We start from the raw sequence: 19,816 nt of genomic DNA on the forward strand, positions 1-19,816 counted from the left end.
CCGCCCAGGGTCGCGCAGGTGCCCTGCAGCAGCGGCTGTGCACACACGATTCCCACTTCCCTTTTCCCCTCAACCACTGGGCTTTGTTGTCGTTTTTTTTAAAGAAATTAAATACCACCATTTTTTCCTTAAGTGTTGTGGTTTCGGTTTAAACCATGACTTTTCTGGGGAGCCCTGGTGGCTCAGTCGGTTAAGCGTCTGACTTGGGCTCAGGTCACCATCTCACAGTTTGTGGCTTCCAGCCCCGCGTGGGGCTCGGAGCCTGGAGCTGCTTCCATTCTGCGTCTCCCTCTCTCCCTCCTCCTTCCCCCTCCCCCTCCCCCCCTCAAAAATAAATAAACATTTAAAAAACGTATATGAGGGGCGCCTGGGTGGTGCAGTTGGTTGAGCGTCGGACTTTGGCTCAGGTCATGATCTCACGGTTGGTGAGTTCGAGCCCCGCGTCGGGCTCTGTGCTGACAGCTCAGAACCTGGAACCTGATTCCGATTCTGTGTCTCCCTCTCTCTCTCTCTCTCTCTCTCTCTCTCTCTCTCTGCCCCTCCCCTGCTGGTGCTCTGTCTCCGTCTCCCTCTCTCTCTGCCCCTGCCCAGCTCCTGCTCTGTCTCTGTCTCTGTCTGTCTCTGTCTCTGTCTCTCTCTCAAAATGAATAAACATTTAAAAAGATAAACCATGACTTCTGTGATTACAGGGAACACAGAAAACGCAGCACGGCGCCGCGCCGTCTGGAACAGGGCGGGCGAGGCCTCACCCATTTCCCGGAGGCGGACGTGGAGGCTGCGGGCTCGGCCGCCTGTCATGAGCCTCCGGGCCGCAGGCGGCAGCAGCGGGCGGCGGCGGCTGCACTGTGGCGAGGGCGGCGGGCGGGTTCCAATGTGGCGAGGGCGGCGGCGGTCAGGTGAGCGGCGGAGGGGGGAGTCGGGGCGGGCCGGCTGAGGGGCGGGGGTGCCGGGGGTGCGGGGAGCAGGGGCGCTCGGCCCTCGGGGGCTCTCTCGGCCGGCCGCGGCGCCCCCTGCCCGAGGGCGCGGGGGACGAGCGACGGGCCCCGGACCCCCGCCCCCACCCGGGGCGGGATCCAGACCCGACGGGTCGGGGCGCGCACCCTCCGGGCCTCCTCGGGCGCAGAGGGCGTTGGCGACCCGCGCTGCGGTGCTCCGCGGCTCGGACGCGTTTATCACCCGAGAGGGGGAATGCCGCCCCCTCCCCGCCCCCCAGGTGACGGTGTCACCGCTTCCGGCCTCGACGTGGGGCCCGCGCCACCTCCCAGGACTGTGCCACTGTCCGCGAATGCTGGGCCGCGCCGGGCCTCAGTTTCCTCGCCTATGAAATGGATGCGCGCCCGCCGCGGGTTCGCGGGGGTCCCCAAAGTGTGGCCTGTTGTTGTGAGCCAAGTTGGGGAAGGTGCCTGTTCCCGAGGCGGCCAGTGGCCACTCCGCCGGCGTCAGTGGCAGACAACCCCCCTCCAGCTGTGGCGGGGGTGACGCTAGACCCTTTTTGGTGGCTGTGCCCCAGGCAGGACACCGAGGCTGGCGGAGTCACGAACCCCGAGCTGTATCCTGAAGTCCCCTTGATTGCTAACTCGCGTTGTCCTCCCCTCACTTCTGCCAGAGAAGGGTCGTCTCGGAGGAGGGCAGAGGTGGATAGTGGGCTTAGTGGCTTCCTTTCGCTTTCCTTCCTTTCGCTCAGTCTCCTCCCTCCTGCCTGTTCCGTGGGAGGCCAAGCCTGAGTGTGGGGGCAGGGCTCTCTGAGGGGTGAACCCCGCGGGCGCGGTGTGTGGGTCCGAGTCAGCTGCTGTGTGCTGCGGTGGCCCAGTATGTTGGGACATCACCTGTCTGTGCTTGGCAGCCCTGAGCGAGGCATGATTCTCCAACCTGGCAGGAGAGAGACTGAGGCTGAGGGGTCAGGGGACCCTCCATTCATCCATCCATCCATCCATCCATCCATCCATCCATCCATCCATCCATCCGTGGCCTCTGTGCCAAGCCTGGAGCCGGCACTACCCGTAAGCAGGCAAATGAAAGATGCTTTTCCAAGGGAGCTTCCAGCCCAGAGGAGAGCTGCTCAGAAGAGCACAGGTGTTCCCCCCTGTGAGCTGCTCTGGTCATATTTTAAAATGCTGGGAGATTTCCTGGGGGTTGGGCTGGGCATCATGTGATGACAGTGACAGTTCGGTTAGGAGCACCTCTGGGCTGTGGGCTCTCCTGCCTTATTTAACTACATACTTGGTCCTTCTACCCACCCCAGTAGATAGGTATTCTCCCTTATTTGTGGGCAAGAAAATGAGATCGTATAGCTCATCACTGGGAGACCCAGAATGTAAATCAGGGCCGTATGATTCTTAATAACATTAGGAACAATGGTAATGGTAAGTTGTAGCTGATATTTATTGGATGCATGCTGCGTGCTGGCCAGGATACTCAGACCTCTGTATTTAATCTTTGTGATAATCCTATACAGCGGGTACTATTATTATCCCCATTTGAAACATGAGAAATCAAAAGCAAAGAAAGGTTGAGGCATTTGCCGGAGACCATGCATGTCAGCTGGGAGCTGGCAGAGCTGGGATTCGAATAGCACCAATTCGTTTTATTACCACAAGGCTCCCAGGGCGGCCAGACAGGGTCTGTTTTGGATGTAAGAGACAGAAATCCCTCTCCCAAACAGAAGTTTATGTCTGTCTTATTTGAGTGAAGCCTGGGGGTGAAGCAGCTCAGGGTTTCTACATCACAACCCAAGGTGGCTACTCTAGCTCCACCCATTACCTCTGCATCCCAGGTGACCAGAGTTAGAGCTGAAGAGGGGCAGTGCCTCCTTTTAAGAACAATTCTCATGAGATCTTTCTGTTTAAATTCTGTCGGTCTTAACATAGTCACATGAGCACATCTAGCTGTAGGGATGCTAAGCCAAAAATCTAGCTCCCCCACAGTCAAAGAAAACACAGACCTGGATAGTTGTTAAAAATAGTAAACACAGATTTTATTGAGGGCTCTTGCAGTAGGGGAAAAGAGCCGTTGGTCTTGAACCCAGTTCGACGCCGAATACGGCATGGGCAAGTGGGAGTTTATAGCCAAGGAGCAGCTTAAAATCATTGCGTGGAAACTTAATGCAGGGGAGACGTCAGGGGTGAGGGGAGGATTCTGGCTAAACCCACCTGACAGGATCTTTGCTGAGGGCAGGCCGGGTGATCAGATGTCACCTGGGGGTGATACCAGATGTGAGGCTGACCGGGCATCAGAGTGGGGGGACTCTTGCTAAACTCAAACAGCAGGGTTTTGTTAAAATTGGATTTTACAGGAAGGGCACAGGTGGGCCTGTGATAGATTTTGGGAGCCTGACTAAAGTCTGGTCAAGTAAAGAATCTTTGTCACCGCCTGGGGAGAAGAGGTGAAGGAGTATGGCCCTTCCTGCACCCCAGAATCCTGCTTCATAGGACACTGTGGCCCCTGCCATTTGGAGAGGCACCGGGCATTGGGGCCCAACCACCCAGTGTGAGCCGCCCAAAGCTTTCAGGTAACAAGGGAGAGGAGGCTAAAGCCCATGGCACCTGTAATTTCCCGTGTTTTGACCCAGGGGCAGCCAGTCAGTGGGTGCCGGTTTCTGCCAGACCAGAACTCCTGACCCACATCCTCCCTCCAGAGGCCAAACAGGCAGGACAGGTCTCACACTGTGGGCATTTCTGACCCAGATGCGGGACAGCCGCCAGCACTGGGCAGGGGTGGGGGGTGACTTACCAAGGCCATCCGTCTGGGCTCAGTTCTCTCTCTTTTGCAGGGGGTGCAGATAGGGGTCACAGGATTATCCTTGATAATTGCAAGTTACTTCAGACTAAATGGCACGAAGAAAGCAACTAATACCTGTCACTTTCTACAAAGCTGTTTTACAAAACCTCTGACTTGCTGTCACCCTGGAGGCAGGGAGAGGCTAAGGAATGTGGCCCCACCTAGGAAGGAAACCCCTGCCCTCACCAAAGCCCCTTTCTCCCTGTCGGAGGCCATCGGCCCTGTGTGTTCTGGACCGAGCCCTCGGGAGGGGAAGCAGCACCAGGTGGTGAACTAAGAACTCCTCCCCCTTCCTGGGAGCCCAGGGTGTGGGGCCATGTCCTGACTCAGGCCACAGGGAGCCTCGGTGGGAATCCAGGCCACTGAGGTGCCACCCTTGCTGACATGATGATTAACGAGCGATGCCAGGGTCTCCTCTACGCGGCCAGCAGAGAGCTGGAGCTCCGAGGGCCCTGGGAAGGTGGGTCCTGCCCAAGGCCACGCTGCGGGTGGCCGAGCAGGCCTGGGCTCTGGGCTCCAGAGGGTACAGCACTGTGACCTCTGGCAGTCTTCACCGGTGGCTCCGCTCAGGGGCTGTGGTTTTGGGTTGCTCTGACAGAAAGGGAGCACAGCTGGTTGGGGCCGGAAGTAAGGAACCGGGTCCTGGGAGGTGGTGTCTCACGGGGGCAGCCGGGCCTTTCTTCCAGCTGGACTGGGGATGAACGAGGTGTCTGGGGCCGACGGGAGGCGAGGGGCCTAGGTTCCGACCGGCGGGGTGCCCTCGGGTACGTCGTCCCCCTGTCCTAGCTCTGCTTGTGCCACCTGCGGGATCTGAGTGGGTTGCTGTTACTGAGGGGGTGCTGCCGGTGGGGCCTGGGTGAAGGGGCTGAGCTGGCTTGGGGACGGGCAGCAGACGGCACCTGTGGTGTGGGGGGGCCCCACCTGGCCCCTCCTGGGGAGGGGGAGGAGGCCAGGCATCCCCTCTGAGACCCCAGGAACTCGGGAAGGGGACGGCAATGCAGCGAGTGTGGGAGCCGGGCGGTCATCTCTGCCCCCCTCTTCCTCTGCAGGTGGGATGCTATGGAATATGATGAGAAGCTGGCCCGGTTCCGGCAGGCCCATCTCAACCCCTTCAACAAGCAGCTGGTGCCAAGGCAGCATGAGCAGAGGGCCAGCGAGGAGGCCCCAGACTTCGCTTCTGAAGGCGGGTGCTGGGGGGAGGCCTGCGTGGGCAACCCGACCCCTCACATTGTGCCCCCCCCTTCCTAGTTCCTCTTGTGGAGCACGCTGGCTTTCCCGTGGAGCTGGGCTCGTGCTGGCCACTTCCCTTTTGTCCACGGCACAAACCACTTCCCACCTGTTCTTTAGTTTACTTATCTCTGCCCCTCCATGAGAACACACAGTCCTCGGGCACCTCTGTGGCTCAGTCGGTTGAGTGTCCGACTTCAGCTCAGGTCACGATCTCTGTGAGTTCGAGGCCCGTATCAGCCTCGCTGCTGTCAGCAGAGCCCATTGTGGATCCTCTGTCCCCCTCTGTCTGCCCCTCGCCCACTTGTGCTCCCCCCAGAATACATATTCACACACACACACTCCCGAGGGCAGGGATTTATGACTGTCTTGCCACTGCTGTGCCCCAGGGCCCAGCACATAGCAGATGCTCGTTAAAGGAACGCTTGGAGCGTAAGCTCAGAGCTGAGGTCTCATCAGGGAGACGTTGGAACGCGCTGAACAGAGGCCCAGCCAGCAGCTTGGGAGGTCAGGAGGGTGCGAGCTCTACGAACGGCAGACTGAGTCACCTCGGGGTATCCAGGGTGTGTGTGGGCGCGCGTGTGCGACACAGAGGTCTCCTACCATTAGGAATTCTGTTGTTCAACCGCCTAGCAGCCTTCAAGCCATATACACATACGCAAAGTATGCCTTAGAAATTGGGGTGTTTTTCTGATACTGTTTTGTACACCTCTTCTTGGCACTATGTGTGTCTTTCCACCTCTTTTTATTTTTCTGTTTATTTTTTATTTGAGAGAGAGAGAGAGAGAGAGAGAGAGAGCGAGCATGCAGGGGAGAGGGGCAGAGGGAGAGGGAGAATCCCAGGCAGGCTCCACACTTAGTGCAGAGCCTGACATGGGATCATGACCTGAGCTGAAATCAAGAGTCTGATGCTCAACCTCAACCGACTGAGCCACCCAGAGTCTCCCCACCTCATTTTCTGGAAAGGCTCTCTCTTAGTTGTAAAGGATATGGGTGCCTTTGCAAATGCAAACAGGGCAGCTGCAGGGCAGGGCCTGGTTCCTCTCAGGACCTCCTGCGGGCTTCCGTCATCTCAAGGGTCTTTCCCACCCCAGCTTACTCCTGGTGGAAACACAGGTTGATTTTTCCTTCTCTCTCTGCTGTGCTCCACCCCTGCACCCACTCCAGAGGCCCTGCCTGAGTTGCCCCCTGGAGAGCCAGAATTCCACTGCACTGAGCGAGTGATGGATCTCGGCCTTTCTGAGGACCACTTCTCCCGCCCTGTGGTAAGGTTTGGGCCTGGGCGAGCCCCTGAGGCAGGGGGAGCTGGCCATTTCCTTGTCTCCCCGCCCAGTCCACCTGAGCTGGGGCTCCTGGGCCTTGGATCTGAGACCACATGACAGCTGAGTCTCACCCTGAAAACCTGCTTTGGAACCAGAGATGGACTGACCTGGGGTTTGGGGCCTGGAGCTGCTCTTCCTGTGTTTGGCCTTCCCCCTCCTCATGCTCCGGGTTCCTGTGAGGCAGATGTGGTTCCATGTGGGGTCCTAGGGAATCCTGCAGCTGTGCAGCAGGGTGAGGGAGGGGAGGGGTCCTCCTGCCCATCTCCACTCAGCTCTGCAGGGCCATTCTCCTCTGTTTGATATTTTGTTCCGTGGAAACTTTTTGTTTTGTTTTGTTTTAATTAAAGGGCTCTAATGATTTCTTTTTAAAAAGTTTGAAAATCAGAGTGTCTGTGTGGCTCAGCTGGTTTAAGTGTCCAACTCTTGATTTTTGCTTGGGTCATGATCTCATGGTTCAGGAGTTTGAGCCCTGCATCGGGCTCTGTGCTGACAGTGTGGACCCTGCTTGGAATTCTTTCTCTCTCTCTGCCCTCTCCCACTTTCATACTCTCTCTCTCTCAAAATGAGTAAATAAACTAAAAAAAATCAAGTTTGAAAATCTTTTAGTTTTATGCAAAGTGTCCTCAACTTAAAAAAATTGTTTTTTAATGTTTATTTATTTTGAGAGAGGCAGAGCGCAAGGGGAGGGGGTAGGGACAGAGAGAGAGAGGGAGACACAGAATGTAAAGCAGGCTCCAGGCTCCGTCCGAGCTGTCAGCACAGAGCCTGACGCGGGGCTCAAACTTACGAGCTGTGAGATCACGACCTGAGCCGAAGTCGGATGCTTAATTGACTGAGCCACCCAGGCCCCCTGTGTATCCTTAACTTAAGAAAAATGTTTATATATTTTGAGAGAGAGAGAGTGAGTGCATGCAGGAGCCAGGGAAGCACAGAGAGAGAGAATCCCAAGCAGGCTCCACGCTGTCAGTACAGACCCTGACACAGGCTCGATCCCATGAATTGTGAGATCATGACCTGAGCTGAAATCAAGAGCTGGTTGGTTCCTCAACCACTCAACTGATTGAGCCACCCAGGCGCCCCAGTATCTTCAGCTCTTATTTGAGAGAAACATAGTAACATTCAAATGTAACTTAAGTCAGGGGCGCCTGGGTGGCTCACTCGGTTGAGCGTCCCTTTGAGCGTCCGACTTCGGCACAGGTCATGATCTCACGGTCTGTGAGTTCGAGCCCCGCATCGGGCTCTGTGCTGATGGCTCAGAGCCTGGAGCCTGCTTCCGATTCTGTGTCTCCCTCTCTCTCTGCCCCTTCCCTGCTCATGCTCTGTCTCTGTCTCAAAAAATAAATAAATAAACATTAAGAAAAAAAATTTTTTTTCAAATGTAACTTAAGTCAAAAAAGATTCACCCAGGAGCCCCCAGTTCTCACTGACGTTTTATTTCGAATATGGTCTTTAAGTTTTACTGGTACGGATATGTATTTCATGAAAAAAATTTTGAGCCACTCCTATGGGTCACACACTGAGATCCAAGAGTAGGGGTGTCACCTTCTCTTTGCCTGGTCTCCTGGCGAAGGGTGGCTCCTGAGGGCAGCTGTCTTTCCTGGTGTGGGATCTGCCTCAGCTCCCCAGCCCAGTCTGCAGCCTGGTCTCCTTCTGCGGTGACAGCAGTGTCCTGAGACTAGGGCCTTTGCTGGGCCTTTGCCCTGGGTCCTTGTGAGGTGCTGGGGCTGGGGGTGCTCTGGGCTTGGTGATTAAGCTAGAGGCCACTTCCTCTCCTTCATGACAGGCCAATTGTCATTTCCCCAGCTTTCATCCAAGAGAAAACTCTGTAGAAGTAAGCAAAAATAGCATAGTGAGAAAAGTGATTCGATTTCTCTATTTGAGTTATTTTTTATTTTTAAAATTCTTTTTTTATAGCGTTTACTTATTTATTTGGGGGGAGGGGCAGAGAGAATAAGCAAGCAGGGGAGGGGCAGAGAGGGAGACACAGAATCCGAAGCAGGCTCCAGGCTCCGAGCTGTCAGCACAGAGCCCAATGCGGGGCTCGAACTCATGAACCGTGAGATCATGACCTGAGCCGGTCAGACGCTTAACTGACTGTGCCACCCAGGTGCCCTGCAGTTCAATTTCTGAAAGAAGGAAGTTGTGTTTTGAAAAACATCCTGAATCAGGTCTTCAGGGGCCTGTGAGTAGACAGGTCCAGCTGGGGGTCTGGTTGCATGGGGTGCTGTTCACTTTCCTGGGCCTTGAGCAAGTCCTTGGGCCCCTCTTGCCAGGCTCCAGTTTCTCCATCTAGGCGAGTGAGGAGCAGGGGAGGTCTGCTCTGGGCTTCACCTTCACATGGAGACCGTGCACGGTGGGCATTTGATGCAACCTGATGCCTGCCCCCCCCCCCCCCCCCCCCCACTGGGCAGGGTCTCTTCCTGGCCTCTGACATCCAGCAGCTGCGGCAGGCCATCGAGGAGTGCAAGCAGGTGATTCTGGAGCTGCCCGAGCACTCGGAGAAGCAGAAGGATGCCGTAGTTCGGCTCATCCACCTCCGGCTGAAACTCCAGGAGCTGAAGGTGTGTGCTGACCTACCTACCATGGAGGCTGAGGGGGGAATGTAGGAATCTCCCCTTCCAGATGCTGAGGGGGGCGGAGAAAGGGGGGGCCCTCGCCCTTGTGGGGGCTAGTTCTCTATTAGTCTGATCTTGATTGGCCAGTCCTGGTCACATGCCACCTACTGGAGCAAGTAAGTGAGGTAAGGCCTGCCTCGAACCTCGTTACCTAGAGTTGGTGGGTGTGTGTGGGGGGGTGGTTCCTGAGGATTTTGCAAAGGGGACACTGGTAAGGGTAATGGATTCTGGAGGCCAAAACCCATAGCTGTCCTTGAAGTCCTTGAGTGTGTGCACTCTTGAGCTTGGCTGCCATTGGGTCCCTGACTGGCTCATGAATCCCTGGGAACTTAGAAACTAGAATATTCACTAGGATATAGGTAAGGGTATGGTAACAAAGATGCCCCCAAATCCAGTGGTTTAAAGGAGTCAGATGTATAATTTTACTTATGTAGAAACCCTATAGGTGGCCTAGAGCCCATACGGCAGCTGATGGTGTTGGGGATCCCAGGCCTTCCAGTCCTTGTGAGAATCCAAGATGGCCTCATGGCACTTTGAGTCTGTACTTAGCAGAAAAAACATGGGAGGGGGGGAGAAGGCCGTGTCACTCCTGCTCACACACCCTTGGCCCTAACATGGTCCCAGGACAGCACCTAGGTGCAGGAGATGTTGGGAAAATCAGTCTGTACTCTGGGTGGTTCAGGCCTGACTCATCACTGGCGATTTCTTTCGCTAAAGGGAAAGGGAAAAAGGGGGTGTGACGTTGGGGGAGAGCTCACAATATGTGCTGTAAACGGTACCTGGAAGAACTAGCCCCAGGGGCTCACGGGAAGGGAAAGGAGTTACAGCAGGCTCACCTGTGGCCCCTCCCTGGGCCTCTCTCTAGGACCCCAACGAGGACGAGCCCAACATCCGAGTCCTCCTCGAGCACCGTTTCTACAAGGAGAAGAGCAAGAGTGTGAAGCAAACCTGTGACAAGTGCAACACCATTATCTGGGGGCTCATTCAGACCTGGTACACCTGTACAGGTGGGCTGAGCCCCAGACCTGCTCCTTCTGGGTGGGTAGTCCTGGTCCCCAGGGCAGGGCAGAGACCTTCAGCCCTGCTGCCATATCTGGGCTGTGTTCCGGTGAGTTCTCCGCTCAGTATTTGCTGAGCCCTGAGGAATACTGGGCACAAAACAAGGGACAAGAGACTCAAACTCCTGCCTTTATCAGGCTCACATCCACGTTCGGCTTTCTAGTACAGTAGCCACGAGCCACACGGGAACTCAAACTGATTCAAACAAGTAACGATTTAGTTCCTTACTAGTGCTCTCTACGTTACAAGTGCTTAATGGCCACACGAGGCTGGGGGCTACCATGTCGGTCAGTGCAAAGAAAACGTTTCCATTATGGCTGCAAATCTCTATGGACGGTGCTGTTCTGAACGAGCATGTGGTGCGTTAGACAGTTGAAGAAACGTGAGGAAAGAGAATAGCGTAGGTCAGGGAGTGCGATGGGTGTGACTGACATTCAAGCAACACTTGGAAGTCAGGGAGCAAGTCAGGAGTGTATGTGGGGAAGAACGCCCCTGGTGGGGGGGACTTGGCTGGATACCCTGGCTGGTGTGTGTCCAGTGTCTTCAGTGCGGAGCAGAGAAAAGCGTGGCTGGGCCATTGCCTCTGAGAGGAGGTTGGTAGAGGTGGGCTCAGAGGCGACCAGGTACTTTCTCTAAGTGCACCGGGGGCCGTAGGTCGGTGCTGGACGTGCTTAGGTTTTGACGAGATCACTCTGGCTGCTGAGCTGAGCACCAGCTGAAGGAGGAAGTGCAGAGATGGACAGGGAGGATGATGGCACTCTGATCGGGGTGGGGCTGTTTTGGAGGAGAAGAACCCAGGTGCAGCACTGCCTGAAGGGCTGGAAATGGGCATAGAGTGGAGTTGAGATGATTTACAAATTTTAGTCTCAGTAGGTGGAAGGTTGGAGTCATTGAAACGCGAGGCGGGAAAACCATGTGTGGGAGGTGGGTTTGTCAAGGAAGAATGAGAATTCCATTTAGACTGAGCGGGTCTGATGCCCTTCAGGCATCCAGGGGGGAATGGCCGGTGGTCTGGAGTTGAGGACGAAGGCCCGCACGCACCCACAGGGCAAGGCTTGGGAGGGGGCCTGACAAGGTCTTTCAAGTTCTGGGGCCTGCAGTGGGGCCTGGAGAAGCTCTCAGGTCGATGTGGGAATCGGAGTAGAGCTGAAGGCCAGTCCGGGCTGCAGGATCCCCTCCCTCCCCCGTCTGAGAGGCACGTTGCTGGTCCTCCCCACCCCAGGCTGTTATTACCGCTGTCATAGCAAGTGCTTGAACCTCATCTCCAAGCCCTGCGTGCGCTCCAAAGTCAGCCACCAAGCGGAATACGAGCTGAACATCTGCCCCGAGACGGGGCTGGACAGCCAGGATTACCGCTGCGCGGAGTGCCGGGCGCCCATCTCTCTGCGTGAGTGCCCCCGGAGAGGGCAGGGCGCAGGGTGAGGGAGGCTGCTCCGGGCAGGGTACCCCGGCCAACAGCTGTGAGAAACTTGGATCAGTCAGACGCTAAGGACGGCTTGGCTCCCGTGGATGGTGTCCTGCTCTCTCTCCTGGAGGAGGGAGAAGGGGCCGCTACTGGTGCCTTTTCTCTTCCCGCTCAGCAGACCGGGCTCCCGCCTAGGTCACGTGGGAGTACTCACAAGGCTGCCCTGCTCCAGCCTCCCCGGCGGCCCCAGCGTCACAGAAAGCCCGCCTGGACGGGAAAAACGGCACGATAGTCGCCCGTGCGCCATATGTTAGGCCTTCTTCCAGAGAGTTGCTGATGTTAATTTATGGGGTCCTCTCAGCAGTCCCGTGGTGGGGGTTATTGTCCCATTTTACCGATGACAAAGCTGAGGGTAGCCGGGTGCCTGATTTGCTTCAGGTCTTGGGGCTCAGAAGAGGTTGCGTCAGGTCTGGAGGGTGGCTGTTTCCCTGTATGTGGCCCCTTCCTTCCACAGGGGGCGTGCCCAGCGAGGCCCGGCAGTGTGACTATACCGGCCAGTACTACTGCAGCCATTGCCACTGGAATGACCTGGCTGTCATCCCTGCACGAGTTGTGCACAACTGGGACTTTGAGCCGCGCAAGGCAGGGGCAGGGGCAGGGGGGGAGGGGTGGGGCTCGTATACAGGCTGAGTGGGGAGGAACTGTAGCCCCAAGGACGGAGAGCCAGTGCTCAGGCCTGGGGGGTGGGGGGAGCGGATCTTGGTCCTGGGGGGGGGGGCGTGGGGGGGGTAGTATGTGTAATGCTGGAGGTGCCACTCCATCGTGTCCCCCAGGTGTCCCGCTGCAGCATGCGCTACCTGGCACTGATGGTGTCTCGTCCAGTCCTCAGGCTCCGCGAGATCAACCCTCTGCTCTTCAACTACGTGGAGGAGCTGGTGGAGATCAGGGTGAGGCTGGAGGGGGCAGGGTGGACGTTGTCCCCCCCCGCCCCGTGTGTCCTGGGAGGAGAGATGCCGCCTGCTGAGGGCTAGTGAGGCCCCTTGGCTATCTTTAGGGTTAAAGACACTAGAGCAGTGTCCGGTCACAATGACAGTAGGCCCAGAGGCAATTTGAAATTTTCTAGTAGCCGCCTTAAAAGTAAAACGCAGGTGAAATTAATTTTAACAATATATTTTATTTGATCCAATGTATCCAAAAGATTATTGCAACATAATTAACATACTACATTATTGAGATGTATTGCATTCTCTTTTTTGTACAATGTGTCTGAGGATAAATGCATCTCAGAGTGCAGTTGGCCTGGACGCTGTGATCTGAACTTGAGCTCGGCTGCAGCTCTCAGATCTGGGACCATCCCGGGGGATGTGACCTAGGGGATGCGTCCTGTCCCCTCTTGACCTGGAGTGCCAGCCCCCTCAGCCACCCAGATGTGCCAGGGTGCAGCTCCGCCCTGGCCGGGAATGCCCACCTGCCCCTCTCGTCCTTAGAAGCTGCGCCAGGACATCCTGCTCATGAAGCCATACTTCATCACTTGCAAGGAGGCCATGGAGGCACGTCTGCTCCTGCAGGTCAGGCCACTGGAGCGGGAGCTGGGGGTCCGGGGTCGGGGAGGAGGAGGGCACATGGGAAACAGAGAGCCAGGGCAATGAGGACACGCTGCGCCCAAGACTTTTTCAGACGAGTCGATAGCTTATGTGTGCTGTGCATTTGGCACAGGGTCTCCCAGACTCCCAAGGAACGTGAGGTCTTCAGTAAGCAAACAGGCAGTCTGCCCACAAAAGCGTTCTCTGATTACGTCCGTGCGAGAAACACTGGGAGAAGCAGGTATTGACCTGAATCTCCACGCAGTGGACCGGGCACAGGCGTGGACCGGGCACAGGCCTGCCCAGGCAAGACTGACCACGAACACACTTTTTCAGGCTCACTTATTTGTTCAACAAATATTCGGGGGTATTCACTGTTCTAGATCCTAGGGAGCAGGGAACAAAACAGGTAGGGGTCCTTGCTCTCACTTCAGGGAGCACCCTTCGGGTGGGGAAGAAAAATAAGCAGAATGTCGGGGCGGGGGTTGAGGTCTGTGGACAAGATACGGCAGGGAAAGGAGGTGCAGAATGTTGGTGGTAAACAGGGCCAGGGCCGGGAGGAGGTGTGGCATGCTGGGCAGAGGTGGGGTGTGCCCGCTGTGTTGGAAGCAGCGAGGTGACCGGTGTGGATGGCGCAGGGGGTGCTCTCTGGGGCCCAGACACCCTCTGCAGCCTGTTGCTTCCATGAGCACCCCTAGGGCCCAGATGTTGGGAGTGTCGGGGTGGGCAGTGGAAGGGGCCCTCACCTGGTATGGGGGTCACGGTTGCTGGGACCCACAGCTCCAGGACCGGCAGCATTTTGTGGAGAACGATGAGATGTACTCTGTCCAGGACCTGCTGGATGCGCACACGGGCCGCCTCAGCTGCTCGCTCACGGAGACCCACACACTCTTTGCCAAGCACATCAAGCTGGACTGTGAGGTGGGCCCCCTAGCCCGGACCGGGGGGCGTCGCCCTCTGCTCCCAGTCTCAAGGGCAGGGAGGATGGGAAAACAGCTCGGCCCAGTGTGCCCTTCGGAGCATGCGCTGACCTGCCCCCCACTCTCCACTGTTGCCCCCCAGCGGTGTCAGGCCAAGGGCTTCGTATGCGAGCTCTGCAGAGAGGGTGATGTGCTGTTCCCCTTCGACAGCCACACGTCCGTGTGCACCGAGTGCTCTGCTGTCTTCCACAGGTTAGTGTGGCTCCGACCCACCCTTAGGCCAGGTGAGGGGGCTCCTGCCACAGTGGGGGGCATTTAGGGTCAGGTCTTTGCTGCCTGATTTTCAAAGCCCTTGGCTTTGATCCTAGATACGGGGTTAGACCCTGATGTGAACTAAGTTCAAAGTTCCCCTGGGAACAAGCACCTGTGGGGCTGGGGAGGGTGCTGCAGCCCAGACCCCAGGTGTGCACACGGTGTCTGACCTGCTCCCATTTTCCACCAGACCTGAGATGTCGCAGAGGCCAGAGGTTCCTAGACTTCCTGGTTCCTGGCACCCTCAGCGTCCCGGTGTTTTTTTTTCAAACATCCCTAGGCCGAAAGAAATACCAACATTTTTATTAAGTACTTAGATTCAAACAACTTAAGCATTTGTGACAAAAAGACTTAATGGGTTGTTTGGAAAAAGAACACACATATGTTGGAAGAAAAAGAATTTAATTCTCTAATAAGCGCAGTTACGAATACTAGGTGATGCCTGCTGGGCCCTGCGTGACTTCTCACACTGGACTCAGATGGCCACCCCCCATTTCTGTCCCCCATTTCTGTGCCACGGGTTTTTGCCTGGCACTTGCTGTTTGTCCTAGCAGCCAGTGACACCGTGGAACTGGGATTGCCGTCACCGTAGCAAAAACAAATGCTGCAGGCGTGGATTCCCTTGAGCTAGCAGTGTGTGTGCTGTGTGACAGATGTCAAGCATTGCTGTGTCACCACCAAATCTTAATAGTCCCCAGGACCCTGTGCCCCCCCAGTGCCCTGGGCGGAGGCTCGGCACAGTGGTGGTAAGCACAGGTAGGGAAGCCAAGCGGTGAGAGCGCCCGGCGGATGGTAGCCAGCGGGCAGGTGCGGACCCTGTGGGAAGGCCTGCGCTGAGAGCCGGGTCGCAGGCCCGGTAGACACATCTGGGTGCCGACCTGGCTTCTGCCCTTTGGGAGAAGGGGGATGTTAGAGCCTGACTTAGGAAGCCTGTGAAGGCTCAGCGGTAGAATTTCACATGCAGGGAGCCCGGACCTTTCCTAGGGCTGACCCCCTGTCCCCCCCCTGCCCCCAGGGACTGCTACTATGACAACTCTACCACGTGCCCCAAGTGTGCCCGGCTCACCTTGCGGAAGCAGTCACTCTTCCAGGAGCCTGGTCCAGATGTGGATGCCTAGAGCAGCAGGCACCCCCCCCCCCCCCCACCCCAAGCCTTTCTGGCATCCAACCTGCTGGTCATTGCCAAAGTCAAGGTGTTTTTTTGTGTTCTGGAGACCCCAAGGGTGCAGCCCCTGGACGTCTCCCTTGTGTTGGGCCGGAGGGGTGTAAGCAGCACCATGAGGCCCGTCATCTGTCTCCCAGGCACTTGCTGGGATGTGGTGCAGCCTGGCTCTTTGCTGGGTGTGCTGCTGTGAGGGCTTCAGGGCTCCGTAAGCAGGGGAGTGGGCAAAGGGCGTCTCACCTCCCCGGTGGCAAAGAGCCTTGGGGCCGAGGCTGGTGGGCTTTGGCCACCCTGAAAACCCAGAGAGGACTTTGGGGGAGTGGCCAACAAACCCTGGGGATGCTGGCTACATCCACCCAGACTTGGCCTGAGGAAAATTTGCAATGGATGATTTGGATCTACCTGGAGGCTCCCATCCCCCAGCTCCTTGTCTGTTTGGAGACTTCTAGTTGTCTCTGGCTGGGGTCGTCCACAACTGTCTCCTGAGGGCTCTGCCCCTGCCTCTTGAGGTTCTGTCTCTAGGTTCTCCTCTGACGGGATCAGCCCAGGGGTTACCTGTTCTGTACAACGTGGAGGGAAGGGGGCCGTGGTCTCTTCCTCCTACTCCCCCTGCCGCTGCTCAGCCCAGCCTACCCTGGTGCTCCAGGCTGGGTGGCTGGGGGTCCAATTGGAAGAGGCTGTCCTGCTTCCCAGTTTGGAGCAGGGACTATGCCCTTGGGGGAATTCTAGGTTAGGCAACGGGGTTGGCAGCAGTAGGCCTGTGTGGCTCTCCTGGGAACTCTCTGCCTGAGGAGCTCCATGCTGCTGCCACAGTGCCTGCGGAGGGCTCTGGACGGCCCAGAGACCACCAGCCAGTGGTCTTTTGCTTGGGGCCTGGAGGTGCTGGGAGTATTTGCTCAAGGGAGCTTTGGGCAGGAATCTTAGAGCCCATGCGGGAAGCCTGGAGCACAGGATGTGGAAGGTCCTGTACACCAGCTGACAAATGGGACCCTTAGGCAGAGGGTGAGAAGCCACAGGTTCTTCACTGGTGGAGCCACAGTCAACCTCGGTATTTGCGGGGACGTTTTGTGCTTTAGAGACCTTGCCATTGAGGGGGGAGTCCTGTGGGAAGGGGACATTTCAGGATGTGGCTCTCCAGCCTTTTGTGCCCTCTTGCCCAGACTGTGGTCAGCTGTTGATGCACATGGTTAACATACATATGTGGTGGGGGTGGGGTGGGCAGGGAACATAGCCACTTGGGTATCCATCACCTTTGGCTAGGAAACCCAAGAGGAGATGCTTCAGCCAGCAGAAAAGTCGTCTTAGCCTGCTGGAGGATCAGAGGGGTGGCTAAAGACCGTGTCCCCTCCTCCTGGCTCTTCTGCGCCATCAGAAAAGCCTCCGTTGGTGGCTTTAGGCAGTCCTCTCGCTGAGTGTTCTGATCTGCCTTGGGGTAACAGTGAGAAGCAAACTTTGGTGAGGTTGGGTCAACAGGTCCCTGCCCTGCTTCCCCTTCCTCTCTAGGGCTGAAGAGGGGCTTAAGGTCCAGATGCCCTTTTCCTGCACCCCCAGATCCACACATTTTCCACCACTGCTTTCCATTTCTGTCAGAAGGATACTGGCCATTCCCGGCTTTACCGTGTAATGGACGTCACATCATTGTAGTTACAATCACCACGTCCATAGAAAGCGTTAATAAGTTGGCATCTGCTGGACGAGGAGTTGGCCCCCTTTTCTTTTTAACAACCCCCATTCCCTCCTCCCCCAATATCGCCATCTTCCCCTTCTGGATGACCGAGTCTTTAAACAAAATCACGTGTGGGTCTTGGAATCCAAGCACTGTAGCCAGAACCCACCAAAGAGCCAGTTTGCACGGCCAGCGCTTCACAGAAAAGCAGCAAGGGACACCTGGTTGTACTGATGCCATAGCCGCTGTCTCATTAAATCTGTGTTCTCTAGACTCTGGTGTGTGTGGTGAATTGGGGACAAGACAGGATTTATCGACATGCAGACCAACTGCAGTCTTAGTGAAAGCCCACAGCCTTCCCCACCCAGTGGGGCCAAATGTGATTCGGTTTGGGGAGTTTGTGATGCGCGTCAGAGGGCTGAGTGTGTGGAGTCCCCTCAGCTCCATGTCTATGAAAGATGAAAACACATAACTTGGGGTTGTTCAGGCTCTAGGAAGCATCGAGCACTGAGCCTGGCGTGCAGAGAATGTTCGGTAAGTAGAAACCGTGTCTTCTGGAGTCCTCATGGTTGAGGGATTATCTCATAACCCAGTGGAATCAGCGGGAGACTGGCTGATCATGCAAGTCACATGTCCGGCTCCTGGCAATCTCTTTCACAAGCTAGACCCACAGAAGGGCCCTCGCTGCAACTCAGGACCATTCCCATTGCCCTGGGCTTCAGGAGAACCCTAACTGCCCCTCTCCCAAATTACATTCAAGCCTCTGTATATGCACATTCTTTTCAGAGAGATGATCTACAGTTTTGACCAGGATCTCAAAGGGGCCACGACCCAGCGAATATAAGGAATCTTCTGACAGACTGTAACCCTAACCCTAAAGAAACCAGAGAGCTCTATGGGCGCAAGCCGAAGGGAGGGAGGAATGGTGTGGGAGTGCTGTTTGTGGGCCTGGTCTTGGCATATTTGAGCACACACCTCCAACTACAAGTAACTAAAGCTATACTTCGGATACTTGATGTAAGATGAATATGTTTTCCCTCTCTTTTAGGTGATGAAATGGTATTTTCTTTTTACCATTAAAATTTTTTTTAATGTTTATTCATTTCTGACAGAGAGAGAGAGAGAGAGAACATTAGCCGGGCGGGGGGGGGGGGGGGGGATAGGGAGAGAGGGAGATACAGAATCTGAAGCAGGTTCCAGGCTCTGAGCTGTCAGCACAGAGCCTGACGTGGGGCTCGAACTCACAAACCGTGAGATCATGACCTCAGCCAAAGTCGGATGCCCAACTGACTGAGCCACCCAGGAGCCCCTCTTTTATCATTTATATATTGGCAAACTTAGATATACAGAACTATTGCAAAAACATTCCCATTTACCTATCTCCTGGATTCCCTAAATATTAATTTTTTTTTTTAGCATTTATTTATTTTTAAGAGAGAGAGACAGAGCACCAGCAGAGGAGGGGCAGAGAGAGAGGAGACACAGAATTTGAAGCAGGCTCCAGGCTCCAAGCTGTCAGCACAGAGCCAGATGCGTGGCTTCAACCCATGAACCGCGAGATCACGACCTGAGCTGAAGTAGGACACTCAACCGGCTGAGCCACCCAGGCACCCCTGGATTCCCTAAATATTACCATTTACCTCATTTGCTGTATTCTTTCTGTGCACATGCACATTTCTTTTTCTGAACCATTTGGCAGGGAGTTTCAGAGATGATGCTCCTTTGCCTCTAAATACATGTGTCTTCCTGCCAAACAAGGACGTTACAAGGCCACAGTGCACTTATCACTGGGAAATTAACATGGACACATCACCGAACCTACAACAAAACTTACTTAGATTTTGCCATTCAGCTGCTATGTCTGTTTAGTCTTCTTTAATCTGGAAGGGTGCGTGATGGACCCCTTTAAAAATCACAAGGTAACTGGGGCGCCTGGGTGGCTAAGTCGGTTAAGTGTCTGACCCTCAGTTTCTGCTCAGGTCATAATCTCACAGTTTTGTGGATTCGAGCCCCGTGTCGAGTATGGAGCCTGCTTGGGATTCTCTCTCTCTGTCTCTCTCTGCCTCTCCCCCACTTGTGCTGTCTCAGTCTCTCTCTAAATAAACTTAAAAAAAGCACAAGTTAATACTTTTGAAGACTATCCTTCAATGCGGGTTTTTCTGATAGGATTCAGGCTTCGCGCGTGGAGTGAGAATTCCCCATAAGTGACGCTTTGATCTACTTGTCTCCTGCGTCCTTTTGACATGTTTCTGTCATTCTTTAGGAACCGCTTACTTTCTAGCGTAATAAGGTGTTCTTGGTTTTTCTTGCGCTTTCCCACTCCTATCCCTGAAACCAGCCATTTCCTCAAGGAGCCCCAACAGCTGTTAGTGGACAGTGGTAATTCAGTAAACAAGATGTGGTCGTCGGGTGTGCTCAGTCCTACTGGGCTGTGACTGCTTCTAGGTCCTTTTACCAGACAGGAAATAGTAGCCCCTTCATCGACATCTAGTCCTCCATAAACATATTAAAAACATGAGTTCACACTGATACTCCCAATTTCAAAGTAATGCCACAAGATTCTTTCCCCTTTTTAATATTTGTGATTCCCTTCCTTGACAGAAACCTGGCTTCGTTATCTATAATTATTTATTTGCTCAATCCTAAAACACAGAGAGTACCTTCAGCATTGCCAACCTATGCCTCTGTGAAAAACAAGCCTAGAGTTTAATATTTTTTTTGAGTTCCTTTTTGTATTTAGTTGAGAGAATACAGTCAAAACACAGCAT

General features: G+C 55.2%; 1 protein-coding gene across 4 annotated transcripts; it reads left to right on the plus strand.

Moving 5' to 3' along the window:
- Window positions 1–815: 815 nt before the first annotated feature.
- Window positions 816–17,321, plus strand: DEF8 (differentially expressed in FDCP 8 homolog). Of its 4 annotated transcripts, none has more exons than XM_053906806.1 (12): window positions 816–896; window positions 4,827–4,960; window positions 6,172–6,269; window positions 8,738–8,887; window positions 9,807–9,948; window positions 11,223–11,387; window positions 11,920–12,047; window positions 12,239–12,352; window positions 12,893–12,973; window positions 13,769–13,909; window positions 14,051–14,160; window positions 15,236–17,321. In XM_053906806.1, exons 2-12 carry the CDS (start codon window positions 4,837–4,839, stop codon window positions 15,336–15,338), a joined length of 1,356 nt encoding a protein of 451 aa, XP_053762781.1. In that variant the 5' UTR covers window positions 816–896; window positions 4,827–4,836; the 3' UTR covers window positions 15,339–17,321. The 4 variants fall into 4 exon arrangements, with proteins under 4 accessions (XP_053762781.1, XP_053762779.1, XP_053762778.1 ...); XM_053906804.1 differs by lacking the exon at window positions 816–896 and adding an exon at window positions 4,088–4,237 and having other exon boundaries at window positions 13,820–13,909; XM_053906803.1 differs by lacking the exon at window positions 816–896 and adding an exon at window positions 4,091–4,237.
- Window positions 17,322–19,816: the final 2,495 nt, after the last annotated feature.

Source organism: Panthera pardus, unplaced genomic scaffold, assembly GCF_024362965.1.
Source record: "Panthera pardus isolate Hobbes unplaced genomic scaffold, ASM2436296v1 HiC_scaffold_19, whole genome shotgun sequence".
NCBI classification, from domain to species: Eukaryota; Metazoa; Chordata; class Mammalia; order Carnivora; family Felidae; genus Panthera; species Panthera pardus.

Excerpts from the sequence above, each read along its gene's own strand:
- DEF8 (XM_053906803.1), top strand. The coding sequence starts at position 4,179 with ATGCCAGGGTCTCCTCTACGCGGCCAGCAGAGAGCTGGAGCTCCGAGG. Across the intron at positions 12,974-13,768 it reads AGGCACGTCTGCTCCTGCAG|CTCCAGGACCGGCAGCATTT; the intron begins GTCAGGCCACTG and ends TGGGACCCACAG. Across the intron at positions 13,910-14,050 it reads ACATCAAGCTGGACTGTGAG|CGGTGTCAGGCCAAGGGCTT; the intron begins GTGGGCCCCCTA and ends GTTGCCCCCCAG.